This window comes from Hyla sarda, chromosome 12 (assembly GCF_029499605.1).
Source record: "Hyla sarda isolate aHylSar1 chromosome 12, aHylSar1.hap1, whole genome shotgun sequence".
Classification (NCBI taxonomy): Eukaryota; Metazoa; Chordata; class Amphibia; order Anura; family Hylidae; genus Hyla; species Hyla sarda.
The window spans coordinates 27,473,600-27,500,733 of NC_079200.1; the positions used below are offsets into that span (position 1 = coordinate 27,473,600).

General features: G+C 45.0%; 1 protein-coding gene across 1 annotated transcript in view; it reads left to right on the forward strand.

Moving 5' to 3' along the window:
- The first annotated feature begins 11,713 nt into the window (after positions 1 to 11,713).
- LOC130296605 (serine/threonine-protein kinase 4-like) overlaps positions 11,714 to 27,134 on the forward strand; it is a 98,281-nt gene continuing 82,860 nt past the window's right edge. The window contains exons 1-2 of the mRNA XM_056548317.1: positions 11,714 to 11,910; positions 26,697 to 26,777. Coding sequence (XP_056404292.1) covers positions 11,876 to 11,910; positions 26,697 to 26,777 — 116 coding nt within the window. The 5' untranslated portion in view covers positions 11,714 to 11,875. The remainder of the gene's footprint in view (positions 11,911 to 26,696; positions 26,778 to 27,134) is intronic.

The window sequence follows — 27,134 nt, forward strand, 5'->3', positions numbered from 1 at the left end:
ATGAAAATATAAAAGTTATGATTTTTAGACGGCGAGGAGGAAAAAACGAAAACGTAAAAATTTAATTGTCTGAGTCCTTAAGGCCAAAATGGGCTGAGTCCTTAAGGGGTTAAATCAGTAAAATAATTAGAGGCCAAGATTTCTTTCAATCTCCGCCGGTCATGCACCGTGACATCATGTGATCATATGGCGTCTTATCTGGGCAGCAAATATGTAGCAAAATACGGCAAGTCTAATGGGTAGGGAAATACACAGCAGCACAACATGGCACGTGTGACCCTACCCTTAGGTAACGTGCCGTATTTTGCTGCATATTTTCTGCTGCTTTCTTTCATACCCATGGAAGTCAATGGATGGCAAAATCATCTGCAGAAAATATGCAGCAAAATACGGCACGTGTGACCCTACCCTTATGCATTATTTTATCTTGCACTGACTTTTGTATTGCTCTTTTGATTTCCTTACATATGTTCTTCAATAAAACAAGTAAAAAAAAAGACAAAAGTCCGGTAATAATGTACAAACCTAATAAAGGAGTGATTGTAAGATGATCAATAAACGTAATGTTCTTTTGATCTACTTGTGTGACTATGAGCTCTCCATTATAGCTTTCTGATTACTCGCTTGCTTTCCAGGTAATATAGTCTGTGGAATGCAGGAAACTCGTGCAAGTTTAGTCAGGAATCGCTCATTTGTCAGCTGTGACGGCCTTAAAAAAAATCTGCTACCCGAGGGCATGTTTTTAACCTACAGCATAGTATTGCGGCGTTCAATTTAGTTTTCGTTAGAATGGCGATTTCCTTTTGTAAGCCCTTGAGCCGCCAGAGTGCGATGACGTCACTTAATGTTTTTACATTTTTTTTATTAGATCCTTTAAAAAAATAAAATAAACTTCTCCCCAATGTCTGCGCCAAGCTAAGAGTTGTAATCTAAAACCCTGAACAGTAGGGGTTAATGGGCTTGTCACCACTGAGCAACACCTGTTGCGATAATCGGTAAAGCTTACTGTGGGTCTCTAAACTGTGAACCTCCAGCTGTTGCAAAACAACAACTCCCAGCATGCCCAGACAGCCGTTGGCTGTCTGGGCATGCTGGGAGTTGTAGTTTTGCATTATCTGGAGGTCCGCAGTTTGATGTCCTCTGACGGTGGTCTTCAGAGTCCTCTGCCATTACCATAGAGACCCTGACTATTGACCTGCTGTACATGAAGCGAGCATCGCTCCGTTGCTCGCTTCATGTACAGGATGTAAATGTCCCATTACATTTACCTCTGTTGTCGTTAAATGGGCACTGTCACCAAACTTTTTTTTTTGGGATATGTTGTAGTACTTATGTACTACAACATATCTCTAATATACTTACACTATTTTAATGATAAAAATAAATAATGAAATTTACATTTAAAAACCATCCACTAGGTGGCAGGTGGGAGCGAGCGCTGAAAACAGAGGATGCGTGCATTGGCTCCCTGGCCTCACACGCCGGCCCCGCCTCCCGTCATGTACGCCGCTGCCGTTGCTGTCCTGCACTTCGGTATAAGAGCTGGATTCAGGGGGGAGACTGAGAGCAGGGTTCGGGGGGGACAGAGACTGAGAGCGGGGTTCGGGGGGGGGGCGCGGAGACTGAGAGCGGGGTTCAGGGGGGAGACTGAGAGTGGGGTTCGGGGGGGACAGACTGAGAGCGGAGTTCGGGGGGGGGGGGGGGACTGAGAACGGGGTTCGGGGGGGGGACTGAGAGCAGGGTTCGGGGTAGTGCCATGGCCATAAAAAAATTTTTTCAACACAGGCTGCCTCCAGTTGTTTCACCACTACAACCCACAGCATGCCCTGACAGCCAATAGATGTCAGGGCAAGCTGGGAGTTGAAGTGGTGAAACAGCTGGAGGCACTCTGTATAGATGAGCTAAGGGCGGAAGTCAGCCCCCCCAGCAGGCATCAGTGACATCGTGCATGCTTCGGGAAGTCTGCCTGTCTACCTAAGTGAGCACACTAACAGGTAGACAAAAAGGCATTTCTCAGATAGTGAAAAAAAAATTTAAGGCAGGGAGGGGGTTACAGATAGGTGGGCAATAGGCAGGGACAGAAAAAACAAAAGGATGGTGGGAGCTACTCTGTAAGGTGTTAAACAACTAGATTTCTCCGGCCTGCATCGTTCCAGCCTTCTCCAACACCCTTTCAGTCATGGCCATATCTGAATTGGCGGGAAAATAATCACTGGTCCTTGTGTGTAGTTGCTTTTCTGTGTTTTTTTATGTTTTGGAGTTTTTTTTGTGTTAAATTTTGCAGAGTTGAGGGAAATTTATTAAAAGTTCAAACGATGGGGGAGATTTATCAAACCCATGTAAAGGAAGATTTCATTATCACTTTCATTTTCAAAAATGCCTCTGAAATATGAAAGAGGCAATCTGGTTGCTATGGGCAACTGCACCACTCTTCCTCAGGTTTTGATAAATCTTCCCGGAAAATTTCGTGCGAGTGCACTAAAGAAAGCTGTTAGATTGCAAACATGTCAGGCTGGGGTCACACCATGTTTTGTGTATACAGGGACCGGATCTGACTGGGGGAAGGGAAAACCGGGCGCTCCCGTATCCCAGCTGACCCGAGTCAGTGACTTCGGTCGGCTCATTTTTTCCCTGTATCTGGTTTTGTGACCGGACCTAAAACCGTAGCATACCACAGTTTTAGGTCCGGTCACAAAACCGGATACGGGGGAAAATGAGCCGACCGGAGTCTCCATCTGACTCTGGTCAGCTCATTAAAGTGAATGAGAAGCTGCACGGATCCGGCTGGAATACGAGAGCGCCCGGTTTTGAAAATTCCCATAGGCTGCAAACATAATGTGAATGCAGCCTAAGAGAGTATTTTATTTCTAGAGCTCTGCTCGGGGCGGTGTAGACGTGCCAATTTTTCTGTGCTTTGTGTTGTATATTTGCGCAAAATTCACACTTCATACATTTCTGGCCACTGCGTGCCCAACCAGTGAAGAGCGTCTATCAAGTCAGTTTTGGTTTGCAACTGAGAGGTTTAAGGTTTGCAACATTTTTGCGCAAAACACAACTTGAAGAAATGAAAAATGTAAAAAATATACACCAAAATGAAGACAAAAGCCAATTATACACTGCTCAAAAAATTAAGGGAACACTTAGGCTAAGTCTCCACTTGTTTTTTTTTGGGGGGGGGGGGGGGGGGCGGAAACGCCAAGAAAAACGCCAATTCTGCCGCATGGCATCTTTTTGGCCAAAAAATGCTGCGGCCAGATGTTAGCTGTAAATCAATGAGAAATTCGCAAATTTCTAATTCCACTTGGCATTTTTTCACTGGCGTTTTTTTTATCCTTTTGGCGTTTTTTCACTTTTTTGCGTTTTTTTCAGCTCCTTGGCGTTTTGAAAAAAACGCTGTAGGTTGCTCAAACCGGCGTTTTTAGTCAAAATCGTGGCGTTTTGCTCCAATAGAAGTCTATGGGAGTGAGAAAACGCCAAGAAAAACAATATGTGGGGTTTAACTTTGGCGTTTTTGCAGGTGGTTTTTAATCTTTTTTGGACTTTAGCAATCCAAAAAAGTGATGGAGATACCTGTTTTGAATAAAATTTCGTAGGGTACCATTAAAAAATTTTTTCAAAAAGGATACAGTAATGAAGGAAAAAATAGTATCTAATGAAATGTATATTTTTTATAAAAAACATTTTATTACTTTTTAAACAGGGATCAATTTATGTGTGCGGGGAAATAAAAATGTAGCCGACAATTATAAAAATGTATTGCGTGTGTTTTTCACTTTTTTTCTTTATTTTTTAAATTTTTTTTAGTTAGTACTACTACTCCCAGCATGGAACACACTGTTCCATGATGGGAGTAGTAGTACCTGTAATAATAGACAGACCGTCCGCTGTGATCCTCCTGTATAATGTATAGATGCTGCGGCCGCTCTTCTATGGTCCCCTACACTGACGTATATATACACACATTCCTATTTCCCGCAGAGCTGTGATTGGCCGGATTGTTCCAGCCAATCACGACTCTCTGTGAGAAATATGAATATGTTTATATATACGGCCGTGCAGGGGACCATAGAAGAGCAGCCGCCGCATCCATACATTATACTGGAGGATCACAGCGGGTGTCAGGAGTGATACCCACAGTGATCTTTCCATAACTGCAGATAATACTACTCCCAACATGGAGCACACTCTGCCTCATGCTGGGAGCTGTAGTACCTGCATTAACCCCTTAAGGACGCAGGACGTAAATGTACGTCCTGGTGAGGTGGTACTTAACGCACCAGGACGTACATTTACGTCCTAAGCATAACCGCGGGCATCGGAGCGATGCCCATGTCATGCGCGGCTGATCCCGGCTGCTAATCGCAGCCAGGGACCCGCCGGCAATGGCCGACGCCCGCGATCTCGGGGGCGTCCGCCATTAACCCCTCAGGTGCCGGGATCAATACAGATCCCGGCATCTGCGGCAGTTCGCGATTAAAATGAACGATCGGATCGCCCGCAGCGCTGCTGCGGGGATCCGATCATTCATAACGCCGCACGGAGGTCCCCTCTCCTTCCTCCGTGCGGCTCCCGGCGTCTCCTGCTCTGGTCTGTGATCGAGCAGACCAGAGCAGGAGATGACCGAAAACACTGATCTGTTCTATGTCCTATACATAGAACAGATCAGTATTAGCAATCATGGTATTGCTATGAATAGTCCCCTATGGGGACTATTCAAGTGTAAAAAAAAATGTAAAAAAATGTAAAAGTAAAAGTTAAAAAAAAGTGAAAAATCCCCTCCCCCAATAAAAAAGGAAAACGTCCGTTTTTTCCTATTTTACCCCCAAAAAGCGTAAAAAACATTTTTTATAGACATATTTGGTATCGCCGCGTGCGTAAATGTCCGAACTATTAAAATAAAATGTTAATGATCCCGTACGGTGAACGGCGTGAACGAAAAAAAATTTAAAAAGTCCAAAATTCCTACTTTTTTTAATACATTTTATTAAAAAAAAAATTATAAAAAATGTATTAAAAGTTTTTTATATACAAATGTGGTATAAAAAAAAAGTACAGATCATGGCGCAAAAAATGAGCCCCCATACCGCCGCTTATACGGAAAAATAAAAAAGTTATAGGTCATCAAAATAAAGGGATTATAAACGTACTAATTTGGTTAAAAAGTTTGTGATTTTTTTTTTAAGCGCAACAATAATATAAAAGTATATAATAATGGGTATCATTTTAATCGTATTGACCCTCAGAATAAAGAACACACGTCATTTTTACCAGAAATTGTACGGCGTGAAAACAAAACCTTCCAAAATTAGCAAAATTGCGTTTTTCGTTTTAATTTCCCCACAAAAATAGTGTTTTTTGGTTGCGCCATACATTTTATGATATAATGAGTGATGTCATTACAAAGGACAACTGGTCGCGCAAAAAACAAGCCCTCATACTAGTCTGTGGATGAAAATATAAAAGAGTTATGATTTTTAGAAGGCGAGGAGGAAAAAATGAAAACGTAAAAATTAAATTGTCTGAGTCCTTAAGGCCAAAATGGGCTGAGTCCTTAAGGGGTTAATAGACAGATCGCAGCGGGTGTCAGAAGTTACACTCGCTGCGATCTGTCTATTAATGCAGGTACTACAGCTTCCAGCATGGAGCAGAGTGTGCTCCATGTTGGGAGTAGTAGTGCCTGCTTAAGGACACATCACAGTGGATGTCACTACTGACACCCGATGTGATTGTCCTGTCTATAGCAGAGATGGAGCGACTGTATACATCGCTCGCATCCCTGCTCTGCACTATACTCCGGGCCGGCCACTCATTCATATTTCTCTGAGTTGTTTGGCTGCAACCATCCGGCCAATCACAGCTCTGGGTGGGAAATATGAATGAATTATGTTCTATTTACATCACTGGCCGGAGTACAGTGCAGAGATGTGAGCGCTGTATACAGCGGCATCTGTGCTATATAATGGACGATCGCATCGGGTGTCAGGACTGAGACCCGGGGCGATCTGTCTATTATTACAGGTACTACTACTCCCAGCATGGAACAGTCTGTTCCATGCTGGGAGGAGTAGTACTACCTAAAAAATCGAGAAACACACACATTTATTAAAAAAAATTATAAAAAGTTGGTTATAAAATATATACATTTTGTTTAATAAAATGTTTTCCATTACTGCAGCATCCTTTTTTTTATTTTTTTGGTACCCAACAAGTTTTGGGTACCAAAAAAAAAAAGCCAAAAGGTCACAAAAATGCAATTTCCACACAAATGAAAAATAACGCAAGAAAAAACGCATGATGACGTACATTGCACTGGCGATTTTTTTAGGCATTTTTTCATGCGTTTTTTAATCCCTAAAAACGCAGGACAAAAAAACAAGTGGAGACTTAGCCTAAGATAACCCATCCTAGATCTGAATGAATGAACTAATCGTATGAAATACTTTCGTCTTTACATAGTTGAATTCGCTGACAACAAAATCACACAAAAATTATCAATGGAAATCAGATTTATTAACCCATGGAGGTCTGGATATGGAGTCACACTCAAAATCAAAGTGGAAAACCACACTACAGGCTGATCCAACTTTATGTAATGTCCTTAAAACAAGTCACAATGAGGCTCAGTAGTGTGTGTGGCCTCCACGTGCCCGTATGACCTCCCTACAATGCCTGGGCATGCTCCTGATGAGGTGGAGGATGGTCTCCTGAGGGATGTCCTCCCAGACCTGGACTAAAGCATCCGCCAACTCCTGGACAGTCTGTGGAGCAATGTTGGTGGATGGAGCGAGACATGATGTCCCTGATGTGTTCAATCCGATTCAGGTCGGGGAACAAGCGGGCCAGTCCATAGCATCAATGCCTTCATCTTGCAGGAACTGCTGACACACTCCAGCCACATGAGGACTAGCATTGTCTTGTATTAGGAGGAACCCAGGGCCAACCGCACCAGCATATGGTCTCACAAGGGGTCTGAGGATCTCATCTCTGTACCGAATGGCAGTCAGGCTACCTCTGGCAAGCACATGGAGAGCTGTGCGGCCCCCCAAAGAAATGCCACTCCACACCATTACTGACCCACCGCCAAAACGGTCATGTTGCAGGCAGCAGAACGTTCTTCACGGCGTCTCCAGACTCTGTCACATGTGCTCAGTGTTCTTGCCACAGCTCGCATTGATGTGCCATCCTGGATGAGCTGCACTACCTGAGCCACTTGTGTGGGTTGTAGACTTCGTCTCATGCTACCAGTAGAGTGAAAGCAAAAAAGTGTTCACTATATCCATGTCTGGGAAAGCTGGATGACAAAGTAGTCACCATTGCAGCTCCAACAGGTATTATCCAGCTTTTAGAGTGTCCTGCGAAGGTATGAATTCATACTGTGCCCCTATGTCAATGCTATTGCCAGTCATGAGAATAGGAAAGCTGGGTGACAAACACTGTTGGTGCTGTAGTCTGAGGCATATGGACTGTTATCTTTGTTGCACACGATAACCACCATATAGGACATTTGGTCCCAACTTTTCATTGAAGTCAATGGGACTTGAAGTTAATGGGACCAATCGTTGTGCCGCACACTATTAACCTTTTAGACGCGGCGTTCAAAGTTGATTGCAGCGTCTAAAGCAACAAAAATACACTCCTGGCAGCTCAGTTGGGCTGACTGGGACCATCGCGGTGAAATCCGTTATCTGCCTCCGATGCATCTGATCGGTTATTAATTGCTCCAAGCTTGAGCAATCGACCGCCGATAACACTGATCATTGCCATGTTAATGCACGTCAATGATCTGTGTAGCAGATCAGTGTGTGCAGTGTTATAGCCCCTATGGGAGCTATAACACTGCAAAAAAAAAGTGTAAAAAAAAGGTAATAAAGATCATTTAACCCCTTCCCTAATAAAAGTAAGAATCACCCCCCTTTTCCCAAAAAGAAAAAACTGTGTAAACAAAAGTAAAAATAAACATTGTATCGCCGCGTGCTGAAATATCTAAACTATAAAAAATCCAAAGTCCAAAATAGTGTATTTTTGGTCACTTTTTATGTAATGAAAAAATGAATAAAAAGCGATCAAAAAGTCCGATCAATACAGAAATGGTAGCGCTATAAAATTTAGATCACGGCGCAAAAAATGAGCCCTCACACCGCCCCATACGCAAAAAAAAAAAAAGTTATAGGGGTCAGAAGATGACAATTTTAAACGTATACATTTTCCTGCATGTAGTTATGATTTTTTCCAGAAGTACGACAAAATCAAACCTATATAAGTTGGGTATCATTTTAACCGTATGGACCTACAGAATAATGATAAGGTGTCATTTTTACCGAAATATGCACTGAGTAGAAACGGAAGCCCCCAAAAGTTACAAAATGGCGTTTTTCCTTCAATTTTGTCGCACAATGAATTATTTTTTTCCATTTCGCTGTGGATTTTATGGCAAAATAACTAATGTCACTGCAAAGTAGAATTGGTGGCGCAAAAAATAAGATATAATATGGAATTTTAGGTGAAAAATTTAAAGGGTTATGATTTTTAAAAGGTAAGAAGGAAAAAGAGTCCTTATGCGGTTAATCACATTCATCCACATTATAAAGAACACATGGCGGTTTTACCATAAAGTGCACTGTGTAAAAACGAAACCCCCCTTCCGAAGTTTGCAAAACTGCGTTTTTTTTTTCCACACCAATAATATTTTTGTGGTTGCGCCATATATTTTATGGTAAAATGAAAGTACAATTTTTGGAGCAAAAAACTACCCCTCATATGGGTCTGTAGGTGGATAAAAAAAAGTTATGCCTCTGGGAGTTGTAGTTCTGATACAGCTGGAGAGTGACAGGTTGGGGGTTACTATTATAGACATGCTGGGAGTTGTAGTTCTGATACAGCTGGAGAGTGACAGGTTGGGGGTTACTATTATAGACATGCTGGGAGTTGTAGTTCTGATACAGCTGGAGAGTGACAGGTTGGGGGTTACTATTATAGACATGCTGGGAGTTGTAGTTCTGATACAGCTGGAGAGTGACAGGTTGGGGGTTACTATTAAGTACATGCTGGGAGTTGTAGTTCTGATACAGCTGGAGAGTGACAGGTTGGGGGGTTACTATTATAGACATGCTGGGAGTTGTAGTTCTGATACAGCTGGAGAGTGACAGGTTGGGGGTTACTATTAAGTACATGCTGGGAGTTGTAGTTCTGATACAGCTGGAGAGTGACAGGTTGGGGGTTACTATTAAAGACATGCTGGGAGTTGTAGTTCTGATACAGCTGGACAGTGACAGGTTGGGTTACTATTAAAGACATGCTGGGAGTTGTAGTTCTGATACAGCTGGAGAGTGACAGGTTGGGGGTTACTATTAAAGATATGCTGGGAGTTGTAGTTCTGATACAGCTGGAGAGTGACAGGTTGGGGTGGTTACTATTAAAGATATGCTGGGAGTTGTAGTTCTGATACAGCTGGAGCGGGACAGGTTGGGGTTACTATTAAAGACATGCTGGGAGTTGTAGTTCTGATACAGCTGGAGAGTGACAGGTTGGGGGTTACTATTATAGACATGCTGGGAGTTGTAGTTCTGATACAGCTGGAGAGTGACAGGTTGGGGGTTACTATTAAGTACATGCTGGGAGTTGTAGTTCTGATACAGCTGGAGAGTGACAGGTTGGGGGGTTACTATTATAGACATGCTGGGAGTTGTAGTTCTGATACAGCTGGAGAGTGACAGGTTGGGGGTTACTATTAAGTACATGCTGGGAGTTGTAGTTCTGATACAGCTGGAGAGTGACAGGTTGGGGGTTACTATTAAGTACATGCTGGGAGTTGTAGTTCTGATACAGCTGGAGAGTGACAGGTTGGGGGTTACTATTAAAGACATGCTGGGAGTTGTAGTTCTGATACAGCTGGACAGTGACAGGTTGGGTTACTATTAAAGACATGCTGGGAGTTGTAGTTCTGATACAGCTGGAGAGTGACAGGTTGGGGGTTACTATTAAAGATATGCTGGGAGTTGTAGTTCTGATACAGCTGGAGAGTGACAGGTTGGGGTGGTTACTATTAAAGATATGCTGGGAGTTGTAGTTCTGATACAGCTGGAGCGGGACAGGTTGGGGTTACTATTAAAGACATGCTGGGAGTTGTAGTTCTGATACAGCTGGAGAGTGACAGGTTGGGGGTTACTATTAAAGACATGCTGGGAGTTGTAGTTCTGATACAGCTGGAGAGTGACAGGTTGGGGGTTACTATTAAAGACATGCTGGGAGTTGTAGTCTGATACAGCTGGAGAGTGACAGGTTGGGGGTTACTATTAAGTACATGCTGGGAGTTGTAGTTCTGATAAAGCTGGAGAGTGACAGGTTGGGGGTTACTATTAAAGAAATGCTGGGAGTTGTAGTTCTGATACCACTGGAGAGTGACAGGTTGGGGGTTACTATTAAAGACATGCTGGGAGTTGTAGTTCTGATACAGCTGGAGAGTGACAGGTTGGGGGTTACTATTAAAGAAATGCTGGGAGTTGTAGTTCTGATACAGCTGGAGAGTGACAGGTTGGGGGTTACTATTAAAGACATGCTGGGAGTTGTAGTTATGATACAGCTGGAGAGTGACAGGTTGTGGGTTACTATTATAGACATGCTGGGAGTTGTAGTTCTGATACAGCTGGAGAGTGACAGGTTGGGGGTTACTATTATAGACATGCTGGGAGTTGTAGTTCTGATACAGCTGGAGAGTGACAGGTTGGGGGTTACTATTAAGTACATGCTGGGAGTTGTAGTTCTGATACAGCTGGAGAGTGACAGGTTGGGGGGTTACTATTATAGACATGCTGGGAGTTGTAGTTCTGATACAGCTGGAGAGTGACAGGTTGGGGGTTACTATTAAGTACATGCTGGGAGTTGTAGTTCTGATACAGCTGGAGAGTGACAGGTTGGGGGTTACTATTAAAGACATGCTGGGAGTTGTAGTTCTGATACAGCTGGAGAGTGACAGGTTGGGGGTTACTATTAAAGACATGCTGGGAGTTGTAGTTCTGATAAAGCTGGAGAGTGACAGGTTGGGGGTTACTATTAAGTACATGCTGGGAGTTGTAGTTCTGATACCACTGGAGAGTGACAGGTTGGGGGTTACTATTAAAGACATGCTGGGAGTTGTAGTTCTGATACAGCTGGAGAGTGACAGGTTGGGGGGGTTACAATTAAAGATATGCTGGGAGTTGTAGTTCTGATACAGCTGGAGAGTGACAGGTTGGGGGTTACTATTATAGACATGCTAGGAGTTGTAGTTCTGATACAGCTGGAGAGTGACAGGTTGGGGGTTACTATTAAAGACATGCTGGGAGTTGTAGTTTTTTCATAGCTGGAGAGATACTGGATGGGGGACACCACTCAAGACATGCTGGGATCTGTAGTTTTGCAACATCAACTAGCTCTCTTGTAGATCTCCAGATCTAATAGATCAGAAAGTACATTGCATATCCCTGAAATAAATGTTCTCCTCACATCACCATGCAAGTCAGGTCTGAGGAGCAGTGTTTCCCAGACGATGTGCCTCCAGCTGTTGAAAAACTACAACTCCCAGCATGCCCGGACAGCCTTTGGCTGTCCGGGCATGCTGGGAGTTGTAGTTTTTCAACAGCTGGAGGCACATAGTCTGGGAAACACTGACAGGCTGTCACTATTACAACCGATGGGTGTAGGACACCTGCAGGGACTTATCAGAGGTGACATCACATGTGCAGTAACTGTGTCTGGGCCCGTGTTGCTTCCTGTTCCTACTTCCGTTCACTACTATAAGTGTCTGTTCACTAACCACAAGCACCGATCATCCTGTGCACCGGGTACATGTAGTGCTGGGAGCCCCGGGGAGACGGCATCCCCGATCACTGGAGACGGCATGGAGACTGTGCAGCTGAGGAACCACCCCAGGAGGTACCGACCCGTCTACACGGACTGACCCCATAACAGACCCGTCTACACTGACTGACCCCATAACAGACCCGTCTACACTGACTGACCCCATAACAGACCCGTCTACACTGACTGACCCCATAACAGACCCGTCTACACTGACTGACCCCATAACAGACCCGTCTACACTGACTGACCCCATAACAGACCCGTCTACACTGACTGACCCCATAACAGACCCGTCTACACTGACTGACCCCACAACAGACCCGTCTACACTGACTGACCCCATAACGGACCCGTCTACACTGACTGACCCCATAACGGACCCGTCTACACTGACTGACCCCATAACAGACCCGTCTACACTGACTGACCCCATAACAGACCCGTCTACACTGACTGACCCCACAACAGACCCGTCTACACTGACTGACCCCATAACAGACCCGTCTACACTGACTGACCCCATAACAGACCCGTCTACACTGACTGACCCCATAACAGACCCGTCTACACTGACTGACCCCATAACAGACCCGACTACACTGACTGACCCCATAACAGACCCGTCTACACTGACTGACCCCATAACAGACCCGTCTACACTGACTGACCCCATAACAGACCCGTCTACACTGACTGACCCCATAACAGACCCGTCTACGCTGACTGACCCCATAACAGACCCGTCTACACTGACTGACCCCATAACAGACCCGTCTACACAGACTGACCCCATAACAGACCCGTCTACACGGACTGACCCCATAACAGACCCGTCTACACTGACTGACCCCATAACAGACCCGTCTACACTGACTGACCCCATAACAGACCCGTCTACACGGACTGACTCCATAACAGACCCGTCTACACTGACTGACCCCATAACAGACCCGTCTACACTGACTGACCCCATAACAGACCCGTCTACACTGACTGACCCCATAACAGACCCGTCTACACTGACTGACCCCATAACAGACCCGTCTACACTGACTGACCCCATAACAGTCCCGTCTACACTGACTGACCCCATAACAGACCCGTCTACACTGACTGACCCCATAACAGACCCGTCTACACTGACTGACCCCATAACAGACCCGTCTACACTGACTGACCCCATAACAGACCCGTCTACACGGACTGACTCCATAACAGACCCGTCTACACTGACTGACCCCATAACAGACCCGTCTACACTGACTGACCCCATAACAGACCCGTCTACACTGACTGACCCCATAACAGACCCGTCTACACTGACTGACCCCATAACAGACCCGTCTACACTGACTGACCCCATAACAGTCCCGTCTACACTGACTGACCCCATAACAGACCCGTCTACACTGACTGACCCCATAACAGACCCGTCTACACTGACTGACCCCATAACGGACCCGTCTACACTGACTGACCCCATAACGGACCCGTCTACACTGACTGACCCCATAACGGACCCGTCTACACTGACTGACCCCATAACGGACCCGTCTACACTGACTGACCCCATAACGGACCCGTCTACACTGACTGACCCCATAACGGACCCGTCTACACTGACTGACCCCATAACGGACCCGTCTACACTGACTGACCCCATAACGGACCCGTCTACACTGACTGACCCCATAACGGACCCGTCTACACTGACTGACCCCATAACGGACCCGTCTACACTGACTGACCCCATAACGGACCCGTCTACACTGACTGACCCCATAACGGACCCGTCTACACTGACTGACCCCATAACGGACCCGTCTACACTGACTGACCCCATAACGGACCCGTCTACACTGACTGACCCCATAACGGACCCGTCTACACTGACTGACCCCATAACGGACCCGTCTACACTGACTGACCCCATAACGGACCCGTCTACACTGACTGACCCCATAACGGACCCGTCTACACTGACTGACCCCATAACGGACCCGTCTACACTGACTGACCCCATAACGGACCCGTCTGCACTGACTGACCCCATAACGGTACTGTCTACACTGACTGACCCCATAACGGACCCGTCTACACTGACTGACCCCATAACGGACCCGTCTACACTGACTGACCCCATAACGGACCCGTCTACACTGACTGACCCCATAACGGACCCGTCTACACTGACTGACCCCATAACGGACCCGTCTACACTGACTGACCCCATAACGGACCCGTCTACACTGACTGACCCCATAACGGACCCGTCTACACTGACTGACCCCATAACGGACCCGTCTACACTGACTGACCCCATAACGGACCCGTCTACACTGACTGACCCCATAACGGACCCGTCTACACTGACTGACCCCATAACGGACCCGTCTACACTGACTGACCCCATAACGGACCCGTCTACACTGACTGACCCCATAACGGACCCGTCTACACTGACTGACCCCATAACGGACCCGTCTACACTGACTGACCCCATAACGGACCCGTCTACACTGACTGACCCCATAACGGACCCGTCTACACTGACTGACCCCATAACGGACCCGTCTACACTGACTGACCCCATAACGGACCCGTCTACACTGACTGACCCCATAACGGACCCGTCTACACTGACTGACCCCATAACGGACCCGTCTACACTGACTGACCCCATAACGGACCCGTCTACACTGACTGACCCCATAACTGACCCGTCTACACTGACTAACCCCATAACAGACCCGTCTACACTGACTGACCCCATAACAGACCCGTCTACACTGACTGACCCCATAACAGACCCGTCTACGCTGACTGACCCCATAACAGACCCGTCTACGCTGACTGACCCCATAACAGACCCTTCTACGCTGACTGACCCCATAACAGACCCGTCTACGCTGACTGACCCCATAACAGACCCGTCTACACTGACTGACCCCATAACAGACCCGTCTACGCTGACTGACCCCATAACAGACCCGTCTACGCTGACTGACCCCATAACAGACCCGACTACGCTGACTGACCCCATAACAGACCCGTCTACACTGACTGACCCCATAACAGTCCCGTCTACACTGACTGACCCCATAACAGACCCGTCTACACTGACTGACCCCATAACAGTCCCGTCTACACTGACTGACCCCATAACAGACCCGTCTACACTGACTGACCCCATAACAGACCCGTCTACACTGACTGACCCCATAACAGTCCCGTCTACACTGACTGACCCCATAACAGACCCGTCTACACTGACTGACCCCATAACAGACCCGTCTACACTGACTGACCCCATAACATTACATTGTATCAATAACAATGACTTTGTGTCCTTACTGTTCTTTGTCATTTCTATTCATTTGGATACTATCAATATAAATATTATAGATTCAGTGGAGTAACATTATCCTAGCCGCTCTATTAGGCTGCGTTCACTCGGCCGTCTAGACCCGTCCCGTTCTTCTCCCGTCCAAAATAAAAATGGACTTAAAAAAAAAAAAAAATTTAAAAAAATGACAATGACGGATGTAAACGGATGTTATCTGTTTGAGTCCCTTATTGTTCAGTTAATAAACCAAAACACTTTTTTGTTCGTTCTGAGCATGCTCACAAGGAAAAAGAGATCAAAAGACGAATTGAAAAAAACGGATGCAAACGGATTGTAAAAAAATCCGACATTGACATGAATGGTATTTTTTTTTTAAACCGCTTTTAATCCGTTTACAGCCTGCAAGGACAGAACCGAAACGGGGATAAAAAAATGGGGACAGACGGCCGTGTGAACGCACCCTTACATTATCCTAGCCGCTCTTTTACTAAGAACAATCTTATAATACTAATAAAATTGCGGAGAAAAGGGAGTATCAGGAGTCCCAGATTACATAGGAGAAGCGGAGTAGATGGATATATAGGTTTGTGGGGAAAAAGTGCCAAATAAAAAATGCCTATATTAATACGCCAAGAAGGAAAAGAAAATGCAGCTCCCCCGAAAAATATAGAATAACGGTATAAAAACAAAAAAAAATTATTTCATCCTTTAAAAATCAATGAGATGGTGAGAATTAAAAGCATAGATGAAACGCCGACACGTTTCGAACCATATGGTTCTTAGTCATGGCACATGACTAAGAACCATATGGTTCGAAACGTGTCAGCGTTTCACCATCTCATTGATTTTTAAAGGATGAAATACATTTTTTGTGTTTTTATACCGTTATTCTATATTTTTCGGGGAGCTGGATTTCCTTTTCCTTCTTGGATTCTATTGCAACTGGCTACACGGCTTGACCTGCATCCGTGCTCCTCCACTAACTACCCTTCCAGTGGCTACTTCTACAGGGCGGTGAGCTGGTCTATTTTTTCTTTATGTATTTTTTATAGTAATACGCACTATTTTTGAAAAACAAAAAAGAGGTAGTTTTTGTGGTGTTAGTTGTTGGCCTGAAAAAAATAATTTTTTTTTGTCTTTTTATAGCCTCGCATTTGGGAGTGCTGCAGGGAAATAGAACCTTCTTTTGCCAGGTTTTTACCCCACAGTTCTATAGGGGAGGGGGGGATTTACCAAAACCAGTGCAGAGGAAGAGTGGGGCAGTTGCATATAGCAACCAATCAGATCGCTTCTTTCATTTTTCACAGGCCTCTTTAAAATGAAAGAAGTGATCTGATTGGTTGCTATGGGCAACTTAACAACTTTTCCTCTGGACAGGTTTTGATAAATCTCCTTCTTAGTCTTTAGCCCAGGTTCCTTTAATAACATGCCCATTTTTCATAAAGGGGTATTCTGGCTTTATACATCATATCCCCTACCTCGCTATCCCAGTGCAGCCCCAGACATACTGTTCCGGGCGTTGCCTCTGAGAGAGGGACGTGACATCACGGCCACGCCCCTCCATTCATGTCTATGGGAGGGGGCATGTTGGTCGACACGCCCCCTCCCATAGACATGAATGGAGGGGCATGGCATAATGTAACTAGGGGGCATGGCCGTGACTACACAATCCCCCCCCCCCCCCTCTCGGAAGCAGCACCCGGCACAGAATGCATCAGAAATCATACATCTTATAAGATGTATAAAGCCAGAATACCCCTTTAAGGGTGGGTTCACACTACGATTTGAGTGTACGACTGCCGGATCCGGTTTGGGGGAGCGTAAACCAGGCGCTCCCGTATCCCAGCCGGACCCGGCCCGTATCCAATGCATTTCAATGAGCCGTGTGGAGTCAAACGGTGACTCCGGTCAGCACATTTTTGCCTTGTATCTGGTTTTCTGACTGGACCTAAAACCGTGGCATACCACGGTTTTAGGTCCAGTCAGAAAAAACGGATACGGGACAAAAAGGTGTTGACTGGAGTCACCGTTTGACTCCGGTTGGCCCATTGAAATGCATTGGATACGGGCCGGGTCCGGCTGGGATACGGGAGCGCGCAGTCTTCGCTCCCCCCAACACACTCAAATCTTAGTGTGAACCCAGCCTAACTCAACAGCGTTCTCCCATCTCAAACTGTTTTCCTGTATCTAGTGTTTGGCAATGTTTGCCAGCACCACAAAAACTGAATGGAGCGCTGGAGGGGGGGTACATTTTTCCTCTGTTCTCATGATCAGTGGGGGCCACACTGATCAGACCCCCACTAGGGCACTAGTATTGTTTTTGTATGTAAGCTGGAGCATATGACTTGAGGTTGTAGTCCGCCCACCAGTATATCGGCGGCTGTGTCTTGATCCAGGATGTGTTGTCATAGTGCCGGCTTCTTACTCACACAATGCCCTGGCTGTGTGGCTCCCACATAGATATGACACGGCCTTTGTGGATGTTCTTAAATGGGTTTAACTGTAACATAGTATTGTGTAATAAATCGTTGGGCAAGTCCCCGTCCTTCTGCTTTTTTGCATGTAAAACCGGAAGGTGCTTGTTCTATTACAGTACCCTGCCCTGCACTCTGACTTCCTACTTCGATGCTTCGATTATTTTTAGTTTATAAATCTTTATATACTACTTTCTATAGTTTGCTACAGTAGTTTTCATATCTGATTTTTACTGTGCCAGGAGTACTGCACTGTGTGTTTAGCTTCACAGGCCTATTTTGGGATTACAGATGCGCTTTTAGAATAAGAAAAGCATACATACCTATCATGAGCTCCAGACTTATGGAAAAAATTCAGACCTTATCAGCGGGCGCCGCTCAATGTTCCAGAAGCATCAAAGATGGAAGTCAAGATTTGGTTAAGTGCTGGGAAGCACTATATTTATTGAAATACCAAGTTACGCGTTTCGGAGGGTTAAACCTCCTTCCTCAGTCTGGCCAGTCTGAGGAAGGAGGTTAAACCCTCCGAAACGCGTATCTTGGTATTTCAATAAACATTGTGCTTCCCAGCACTTAACCCAATCTTGACTTCCATCTTTGATGCTTCTGGAACATTGAGCGGCGCCCGCTGATAAGATCAGAATTTTTTCCACAAGTCTGCATGTCTTTCATGGGAGAAGTCCTCTTCTATCCCATCCACACCTTGGGCCCAGCAGTTCATACCCTGATGACTACTCCATAACCCTTTGGGGTGATATGCGCATTTTTCTCCTTGAAAAGGTGAGTGGCCATTGCACAGAGCCTACCTTGTCCTGTCATTTTCAGGCACCCCGGTATCTTGGGTAATACACGAGGCGCGGTCCTCCCTGTGTTTTTTCTTTTTCTCAATAGTATCATGATCTCCGGCCATTGTGGCTCTGTAGGTGCCCGGTCCCTGTTGCTCATTGGCAAGGCAATAGTCATCTTGGAGGTGTGTTTGGTGCCCTTAGCATGTTGTTATACTTTACACCTTTTTTGTGTGTTGGTAATGTGTAAGAGCGCCAGATTTATTAAATGGTCACAGAGCATTTGATACATTATGGCCGACATTTATCATTGTCTTTAGACTGTTTTTTGTGTCTAGAAAAGGCGCAAAACAGGTGCAAGCAGGGTTTATTTGCGCCTTTTTTGCACCATTTGGTTTACACATTTCTGCTGATTTTGAGTTGCAGTCCACTGATTTTGGCAATACACATGATATGGAAGGGTTTCATGAACTGCGCCTTTTTTTGAAAAAGCGCAAAAAATGCGCAAAGCCACTGAAAAGTCTCTAAAATTACTCCAGCCCAGACTTGTATGTGAAGAGTGAGATTTCAGAAAAAGTCACCTGCACAAAATGTATCCAATTCTCTGTGATCATTTAATAAATTTGGTGCTCCTACACATTACAGCACACAAAAAAGGGTGTAGAAGAATGCTTTACTTACACCTACAATGATAAATGCTTCACTTACACCTACAATGATAAATGCTTTACTTACACCTACAATGATAAATGCTTTACTTACACCTACAATGATAAATGCTTCACTTACACCTACAATGATAAATGCTTCACTTACACCTACAATGATAAATGCTTCACTTACACCTACAATGATAAATGCTTCACTTACACCTACAATGATAAATGCTTCACTTACACCTACAATGATAAATGCTTCACTTACACCTACAATGAGAAATGCCGGCCTTGGTGCGATCCACATTTTGTGAAATTTCTCTCTTCACATTCACCAAAAAGCTAAGCTAAGTCTGGGCTGGTTTTAGAAACTTTTCAGTTGCTTTGAGCCTTTTTGTGCCTTTTTTGTTCACAAAACCCTTCCTTATCATGTCTATTGCCAAAATCAGTGGATTGCAACTCAAAATCAGCAGAAATGTGTAAACCAAAATGCGCAAAAAAGGTGCAAATAAACCCTGCTTCTGCCTTTCTTGCGCCATTTGTAGACACAAAAAACAGTCTAAAAACAATGATAAATGTCAGCCTAAGGGTATGTTCACACTACAGAGTGACCCCCCCCCACACCCCTTGTACCTGTCGTCAACAAAAACTTTTTATATAATGTAGTAAATTTGTAATATACATTGGTTAAACAATGTGTATATTTTTGTCCCTGCAGCTATTGTCTGTGTGTCTCAATGAGGAGTCCAAATACAGGAAGTGAGGGTGGACAAGCAGGGCTCTGTGCACTAAGAAAGCAGGACAGTGTGCACTGAGGACAAGCAGGGCTCCGTACACAGAGGACAAGCAGGGCTCTGTATACTGAGGACAAGCAGGGCTCTGTACACTGAGGACAAGCGGGGCTCTGTACACTGAGGACAAGCAGGGCTCTGTACGCTGAGGACAAGCAGGGCTCTGTACACTGAGGACAAGCAGGGCTCTGTACACTGAGGACAAGCAGGGCTCTGTACACTGAGGACAAGCATAGAAACATAGAATGTGTCGGTAGATAAGAACCATTTGGCCCATCTAGTCTGCCCAATAATCTGAATACTATGAATAGTCCCGGGCCCTATCTAAGCAGGGCTCTGTACACTGAGGACAAGCAGGGCTCTGTACAGAGAGGACAAGCAGGGCTCTGTACACTGAGGACAAGCAGGGCTCTGTACACTGAGGGCAAGCAGGGCTCTGTACACTGAGGGCAAGCAGGGCTCTGTACACTGAGGGCAAGCAGGGCTCTGTACACTGAGGGCAAGCAGGGCTCTGTACACTGAGGGCAAGCAGGGCTCTGTACACTGAGGACAAGCAGGGCTCTGTAAACTGAGGACAAGCAGGACAGTGTGCACTGAGGACAAGCAGGGCTCTGTACACTGAGGACAAGCAGGACAGTGTGCACTGAGGACAAGCAGGGCTCTGTAAACTGAGGACAAGCAGGGCTCTGTACACTGAGGACAAGCAGGGCTCTGTAAACTGAGGACAAGCAGGACAGTGTGCACTGAGGACAAACAGGGCTCTGTACACTGAGGACAAGCAGGACAGTGTGCACTGAGGCTCTATAACATGCTCCTGGCTCATACATCAGGATGATTGACAAGCCAGGAGCCTGCACAGATCCCTGCTTGTCCTAGCACTGGGCGGTATCACCAAAAATGCATATCACAGTATTTTTGGAAGTTATGGCGGTTCCACAGCATTTAACGGTATTCCACCCCATTTCTCTTAACCCCCACCGCTGTCCCCCAGACCGTAGCGCTGGAAATGAATGAGATGCGGGCCATCGGCGCTCTAAATGAATGAGATGCGGGCCGCCAACGCTTTAAATGAATGAGATGTGGGCCACCGGCGCTTTAAATGAATGAGATGCGGGCCATCGGCGCTCTAAATGAATGAGATGCGGGCCATCGGTGCTCTAAATGAATGAGATGCGGGCCGCCAACGCTTTAAATGAATGAGATGCGGGCCACCGGCGCTTTAAATGAATGAGATGCGGGCCATCGGCGCTCTAAATGAATTAGATGCGGGCCATCGGTGCTCTAAATGAATGAGATGCAGGCCATCGGCGCTCTAAATGAATGAGATGCGGGCCGCCAGCGCTTTAAATGAATGAGATGCGGGCCACCAGCGCTTTAAATGAATGCTTTGCGGACCACGGCGCTATAAATGAATGACATGCGGGCCACGGCGCTATAAATGAATAAGATGCGGGCCGCCGGCGCTTTAAATCAATGCATTGCGGGCCGCGGCACTATAAATGAATGAGATGCGGGCCGCGGAGCTGGAAATGATTAAGTTGCTAGCCGGAAGCTGTTACCTCCCCCTGCAAGCGCTAAAAGCCGCATCTCATTAATTTAAAGCGCTGGCAACCCGCATCTCATTAATTTAAAGTACGCGTCCCGCATCTCATTAATTTAAAGCGCTGGCAACCCGCATCTCATTAATTTAAAGTGCCGCGGCCCACAACTCATTCATTTAAAGTGCCGCCACAACTCATCTGCATTCGAGGGTGGAGGGGCCCGACCGGTATTGCGTTAAAGGAAAAATTCACATTGCACAGAAAAAACATACCGGTATTCAGTATGAACCAGTATACCGCCCAGCACTAGCTTGTCCTACTGTATTTGGACTCACAGGCAATATCTGCAGGGACAGCATTTTTCACCCACAAATATACACAATTTTTAACCAATGTATATTACAAATATACGTATAATAGTATTATCTACGTTATATAAAAAGTTTTTGTTGATGACAGGTACACTTTAACCTTTGCGGCAATGCGGGTAGACCATGGTGGGGCTGGTTCTAAATAGAACATGTCCTGTGAAACCACTGGATGGTCTTGCCCACCGTGCTGCCGCTCAGTTTCAGGTTCTTGGCATCTTCTTATAGCCTAGGCCATCTTTATGTAGAAAAAAGTCCACACTGGTTACTGGTACAATGGCAGGTTAGGCACCTGTTTCCTTTAGGATCCAGATCAAACACAATGCTATATATAAGTGAAGTTCACACAAGTGCAAAATACTGATGAACAACTATTCATTCCTAGTAGTATAGTTGCAACCTATTAGTGACGCCCATACTATTCAATCAGACGGGCTTTCCAGTAAAATATATGTGCACCCCACAATGCACTGACACCCCGGGCTCCCCCAGAATCACAAGGCCAGATCACATCATAATATATATAGCCATGGCCGTAAATGTTGGCACCCTTGATTTTTTTTTCTAGAAAATGAAATATTTCTCACAGGAAAGGATTGCAGTAACACATGTTTTGCTATACACATGTTTATTCCCTTTGTGTGTATTGGAACTAAACCAAAAAAGGGAGGAAAAAAAGCTAATTGGACATAATGGCACACCAAACTACAGAAATGGGCTGGACAAAATTATTGGCACCCTTTCAAAATTGTGGAAAAATAAGCTTGTTTCAAACATGTCATGCTCCTTTAAACTCACCTGGGGCAAGTAATAGGTGTGAGCTATATAAAAATCACACCTGAAAGCAGATAAAAAGGAGAGAAGTTCACTTAGTCTTTGTATTGTGTGTCTGTGTGTGCCACACTAAGCATGAACAACAGAAAGAGGAGAAGAGAACTGTCTGAGGACGTGAGAACCAAAATTGTGGAAAAATATCAACAATCTCAAGGTTACAAGTCCATCTCCAGAGATCTAGATTTGCCTTTGTCCACAGTGCGCAACATTATCAAGAATTTTGCAACCCATGGCACTGTAGCTAATCTCCCTGGGAGTGGACGAAAGAGAAAAATTGATGAAAGGTGTCAACGCAGGATAGTCATGATGGTGGATAAGCAGCCCCAAACAAGTTCCAAAGATATTCAAGCTGTCCTGCAGGCTCAGGGAGCATCAGTGTCAGCGCGAACTATCCGTCAACATTTAAATGAAATGAAACGCTATGGCAGGAGACCCAGGAGGACCCCACTGCTGACACAGACATAAAAAAGCAAGACTACATTTTGCCACAAGGAACTTGAGTAACCAAAATCCTTCTGGGAAAATGTCTTGTGGACAGATGAGACCAAGATAGAGCTTTTTGGTAAAGCCCATCATTCTACTGTTCACCGAAAACGGAATGAGGCCTACAAAGAAAAGAACACAGTACCTACAGTGAAAAATGGTGGAGGTCAATGATGTTTTGGGTTGTTTTGCTGCCTCTGGCACTGGGGGCCTTGAATGTGTACAAGGCATCATGAAATCTGTGGATTACCAATGGATTTTGGGTCGCACTGTACAGCCCAGTGTCAGAAAGCTGGGTTTGCGTCCGAGATCTTAGGTCTTACAGCTGGACAATGACCCCAAACATACATCAAAAAGCCCCCAGAAATGGATGACAACAAAGCGCTGGAGAGTTCTGAAGTGGCAGCAATGAGTCCAGATCTAAATCCCATTGATCACCTGTGGAGAGATCTTAAAATTGCTGTTGGGAAAAGGCGCCTTATAATAAGAGAGACCTGGAGCAGTTTACAAAGGAAGAGTGCTCCAACATTCCGGCTGAGAGGTGTAAGAAGCTTATTGATGGTTATAGGAAGCCACTGAGTTCAGTTATTTTTTACAAACAGTGTGCAACCAAATGTTAAGGTAAAGGTGCCAATAATTTTGTCCAGCCCATTTCTGTAGTTTGGTGTGACATTATGTCCAATTTGCTTTTTTTCCTCCCTTTTTTGGTTTAGTTCCAATACACACAAAGGGAATAAACATGTGCCCCGATCTGTAGATTTTAACAGTACCATTTTTGTCTTGATGGGACTTTTTAATAGCTTTATTAAATTAAATTCGGGAGTGGCAGTCAGTTACTAACTACAACTCCCAGCATGTCCTGATACAGCCTGTGGCTCAGCAGCTGCCCCAAACGAAAACTACAACACCCAGCATGTTGGACTATATAGTAGTATATAGTATAGGTCAGTGTTTCCCTACCAGGAGTGCCTCCGGCTGTTGCAAAACTACAACTCCCAGCATGCCCGGACAGCCAACGGCTGTCCGGGCATGCTGGGAGTTGTAGTTTTGCAACAGCTGGAGGCTCTCTGGTTGGGAAACACTGGTATAGTATATGGTGCAACATTCCGGGAGGTGGAGGATTGGTTGGATAAATACCGGCCATTGCATTGCCGGTATTTTTAATATAAAAATACTGGCAGGGTGGCCAAAATACCGACTGTGCCAGGTGGCAACCCTAACTCAATATGATAGTTGATATTTTGGCTAAAATACACAAGCACGCAACCCACATCAAGGGTCCTCAGTCTCTTGCGAGTCCCTACACTAGGTACATTTGGAGTGCACATAGAAGATGCTGGGCATCACTAATAGGTTGTGGGCCAGCATGGTGCACTACACGCTATCATGTAACTGGCACCCTGTGTAAGCTTATCTGTGTGCAACTATAAAACTGTAGAAAGGAGAAAAAAAAGAAAGGGAGAGGATAGCGCCTCGCGTAATTCAGTGGGATAATCCCAGTCCACAACCCCAATGCTCGTGCTACTCACCTGGGGTATGGCTCGATACGTGCATATCACCCCTTCGTGTGGGGTCAGATGATCTCGGGCTGCAGTCTGCAGGGTCCAGCCGGGTACTCGGTATGAGGCCGGCAGTAATCTTGAAAGTAGTGCAAAAAAAAAAAAGGTGGTCTGTGGTGGCGCTGCCTTGTGGAGATCGGAATGAAGGTTCAGTCTTATAGATAAAATCCCATTTATTGTTACATAAACTGAGATGTTGACATGCTAAACGCGTTTCGGGGGTAAGTTCCCCCTTTCTCAATTGTAGAAATTACAATATAAGGTGCATAAAGTGAGGCGTCATTTATACTGTATGCACCTTATATTGTAATTTCTACAGTTGAGAAAGAGGGAACTTACCCCCGAAACGTGTTTAGCATGTCTACATCTCAGTTTATGTAACAATAAATGGAATTTTATCTATAAAACTGAACCTTCATTCTGATCTCCACAAGGCAGCGCCACCGCAGACCACCTTTTTTGCAAATCTTTTTTTTTTTTGCACTACTTTCAACTATAATACTAGGAAACTACCCCCCTCATGAATAGTAGGCCTGTGAGTGATTGTTCATCAGTATTTTGCACCTATGCAACCTCCCCTTATATAGCATTGTGGCTGATGGGCTTCATATTGGAAAAAGGTGTCTAACCTGTCCATTTTTCTGTGATTTTCATATTTTTGTAGAGCAACAATTCTTTCTTTCAGATCCTCAGAGAGTTATTTGCCACGAGGTGCCATGTTGAACTACCAGTGACCAGTATTAGAGAGTGTGAGAGCGATAACACCAAATTTAAAGCGTACCTGTCATAGTGCAAAAAAAAGTGATACGTTACTCAGGACCCAATCCTGATCATGTGCATATCATTTTTATGTGTCTCGGACCTATATATCCAGAGATATAAGCATTTATCTGCTGGTGAGTTACTTTTTCATTGTGCAGGCTGGAGGGGGCGTGTCAGTCTGTCTCCCTCACAGGAGCAAGCCTGTGCAGTCAGCCAATCAGTACTCTCTACTCTGTAACCCTTTCCTCTCTGGTTTTATGCTGTGTCAGGTGTCAGAGGAAGATACTTGGAGCTTGCCTGCAGTAATCAGAAGACATTATGGTGAATTCATAACAGGATAAAATGTATAAATATAAGAATAGATCTTTATAAAATTAGTGCAAGGATTTTTTTAGATAAAAGCATTTTTATGAATACATGTTCTATCCGTTTTATCTTCTCCTAGTAAAGCTGGATGCTAATCAGCATAGCTGTCACTATGTGTGTCATTCATCTTTCACAGACCCCTGAATGTCTGATCAACTTCTTTGTCATTCAGGAGTCCGAGAAAGCTTTGACTATTTCAGCATGCTGGGAGTTGTAGTTTAGTAACAACTGAAGCTGCAGTGTTTGAAAATAACTGTGTTAGAGCAGTGGTGCCTCCAGCTGTTGTAAAACTACAGCTCCCAGCATGTCCACACATCCTTTATCTGTAGTTTTGCATACACAATAGAAGTCTCCTATACTGGATACCGGTATGCTTTATGGCCGGTATCCAGTATGCTGTAAAATCTAGACTAGTCTGTCTGGCTAAGAGACAGACGACACCTAGTGGCGGCTATTTTGAGCTTGAATTTCAGGTGAAAATTTAAATTTTTTTTAACAGGTGTATATTGTGAAATGTCATATTATAATGAGTCCTGCGATATATGAAAAATTTTTAACAATGACAGTGCCTCTTTAACACCTATTCTTCATTCACACCTGAAACCATATAACACTAACAAGTCACATGACACTGGGGAGGGTTCTAGTGGTTGATGGAAGTCTCTAGTCTGTCATTTTCGTATTGTAGATTTCGTTTTTTTGTGTGTACATGTTTGTAGTGGCCGCCATATTGCCTACGATGCTTCTCTACATTGCATTACGAGTCGTTGACCACCACATGTGTTATCCTCTCACTTGTATCATTGAGAGGTACAGGTGCACGTATAACAGGGTTTTTAGGTTTTAGGCTTTAGGTTTGCTAACATGAATCCCCTTTCTTCTCCTTCCCTTAGGCAGATAAAAAAATTGAGCGAAGAGAACTTAAATAAACAACCGGAGGAAGTATTTGACATCTTAGAAAAACTTGGGGAAGGGTAAGTAAAAAACGTTTTTCGGTCTTTTGATGTGCTCTTTATCTAACCAGTACCAATAGGCAGTAATAGAAAGAAAGAAAACACCTAATAGCCCTAACAGCTCTTTAAAGGGGTATTCCGGCTTTATACATCTTTGGATAGGGGATAAGATTTATGATCGCAGGAGTCCCGCGGAATTCTGTGCCGGGCACTGGCTCCGAGACAGGGACGTGACGCCAGGGCCATGCCCCCTATTGATGTCAGACCACGCCCCCTCCATTCATGTCTATGGGAGGGGGCGTGACGGCCGTCACGCCCCCTCCCATAGACATGAATGGAGGGGGCGTGGCGTGACGTCACTTCTTTAGTGTCTGTAGT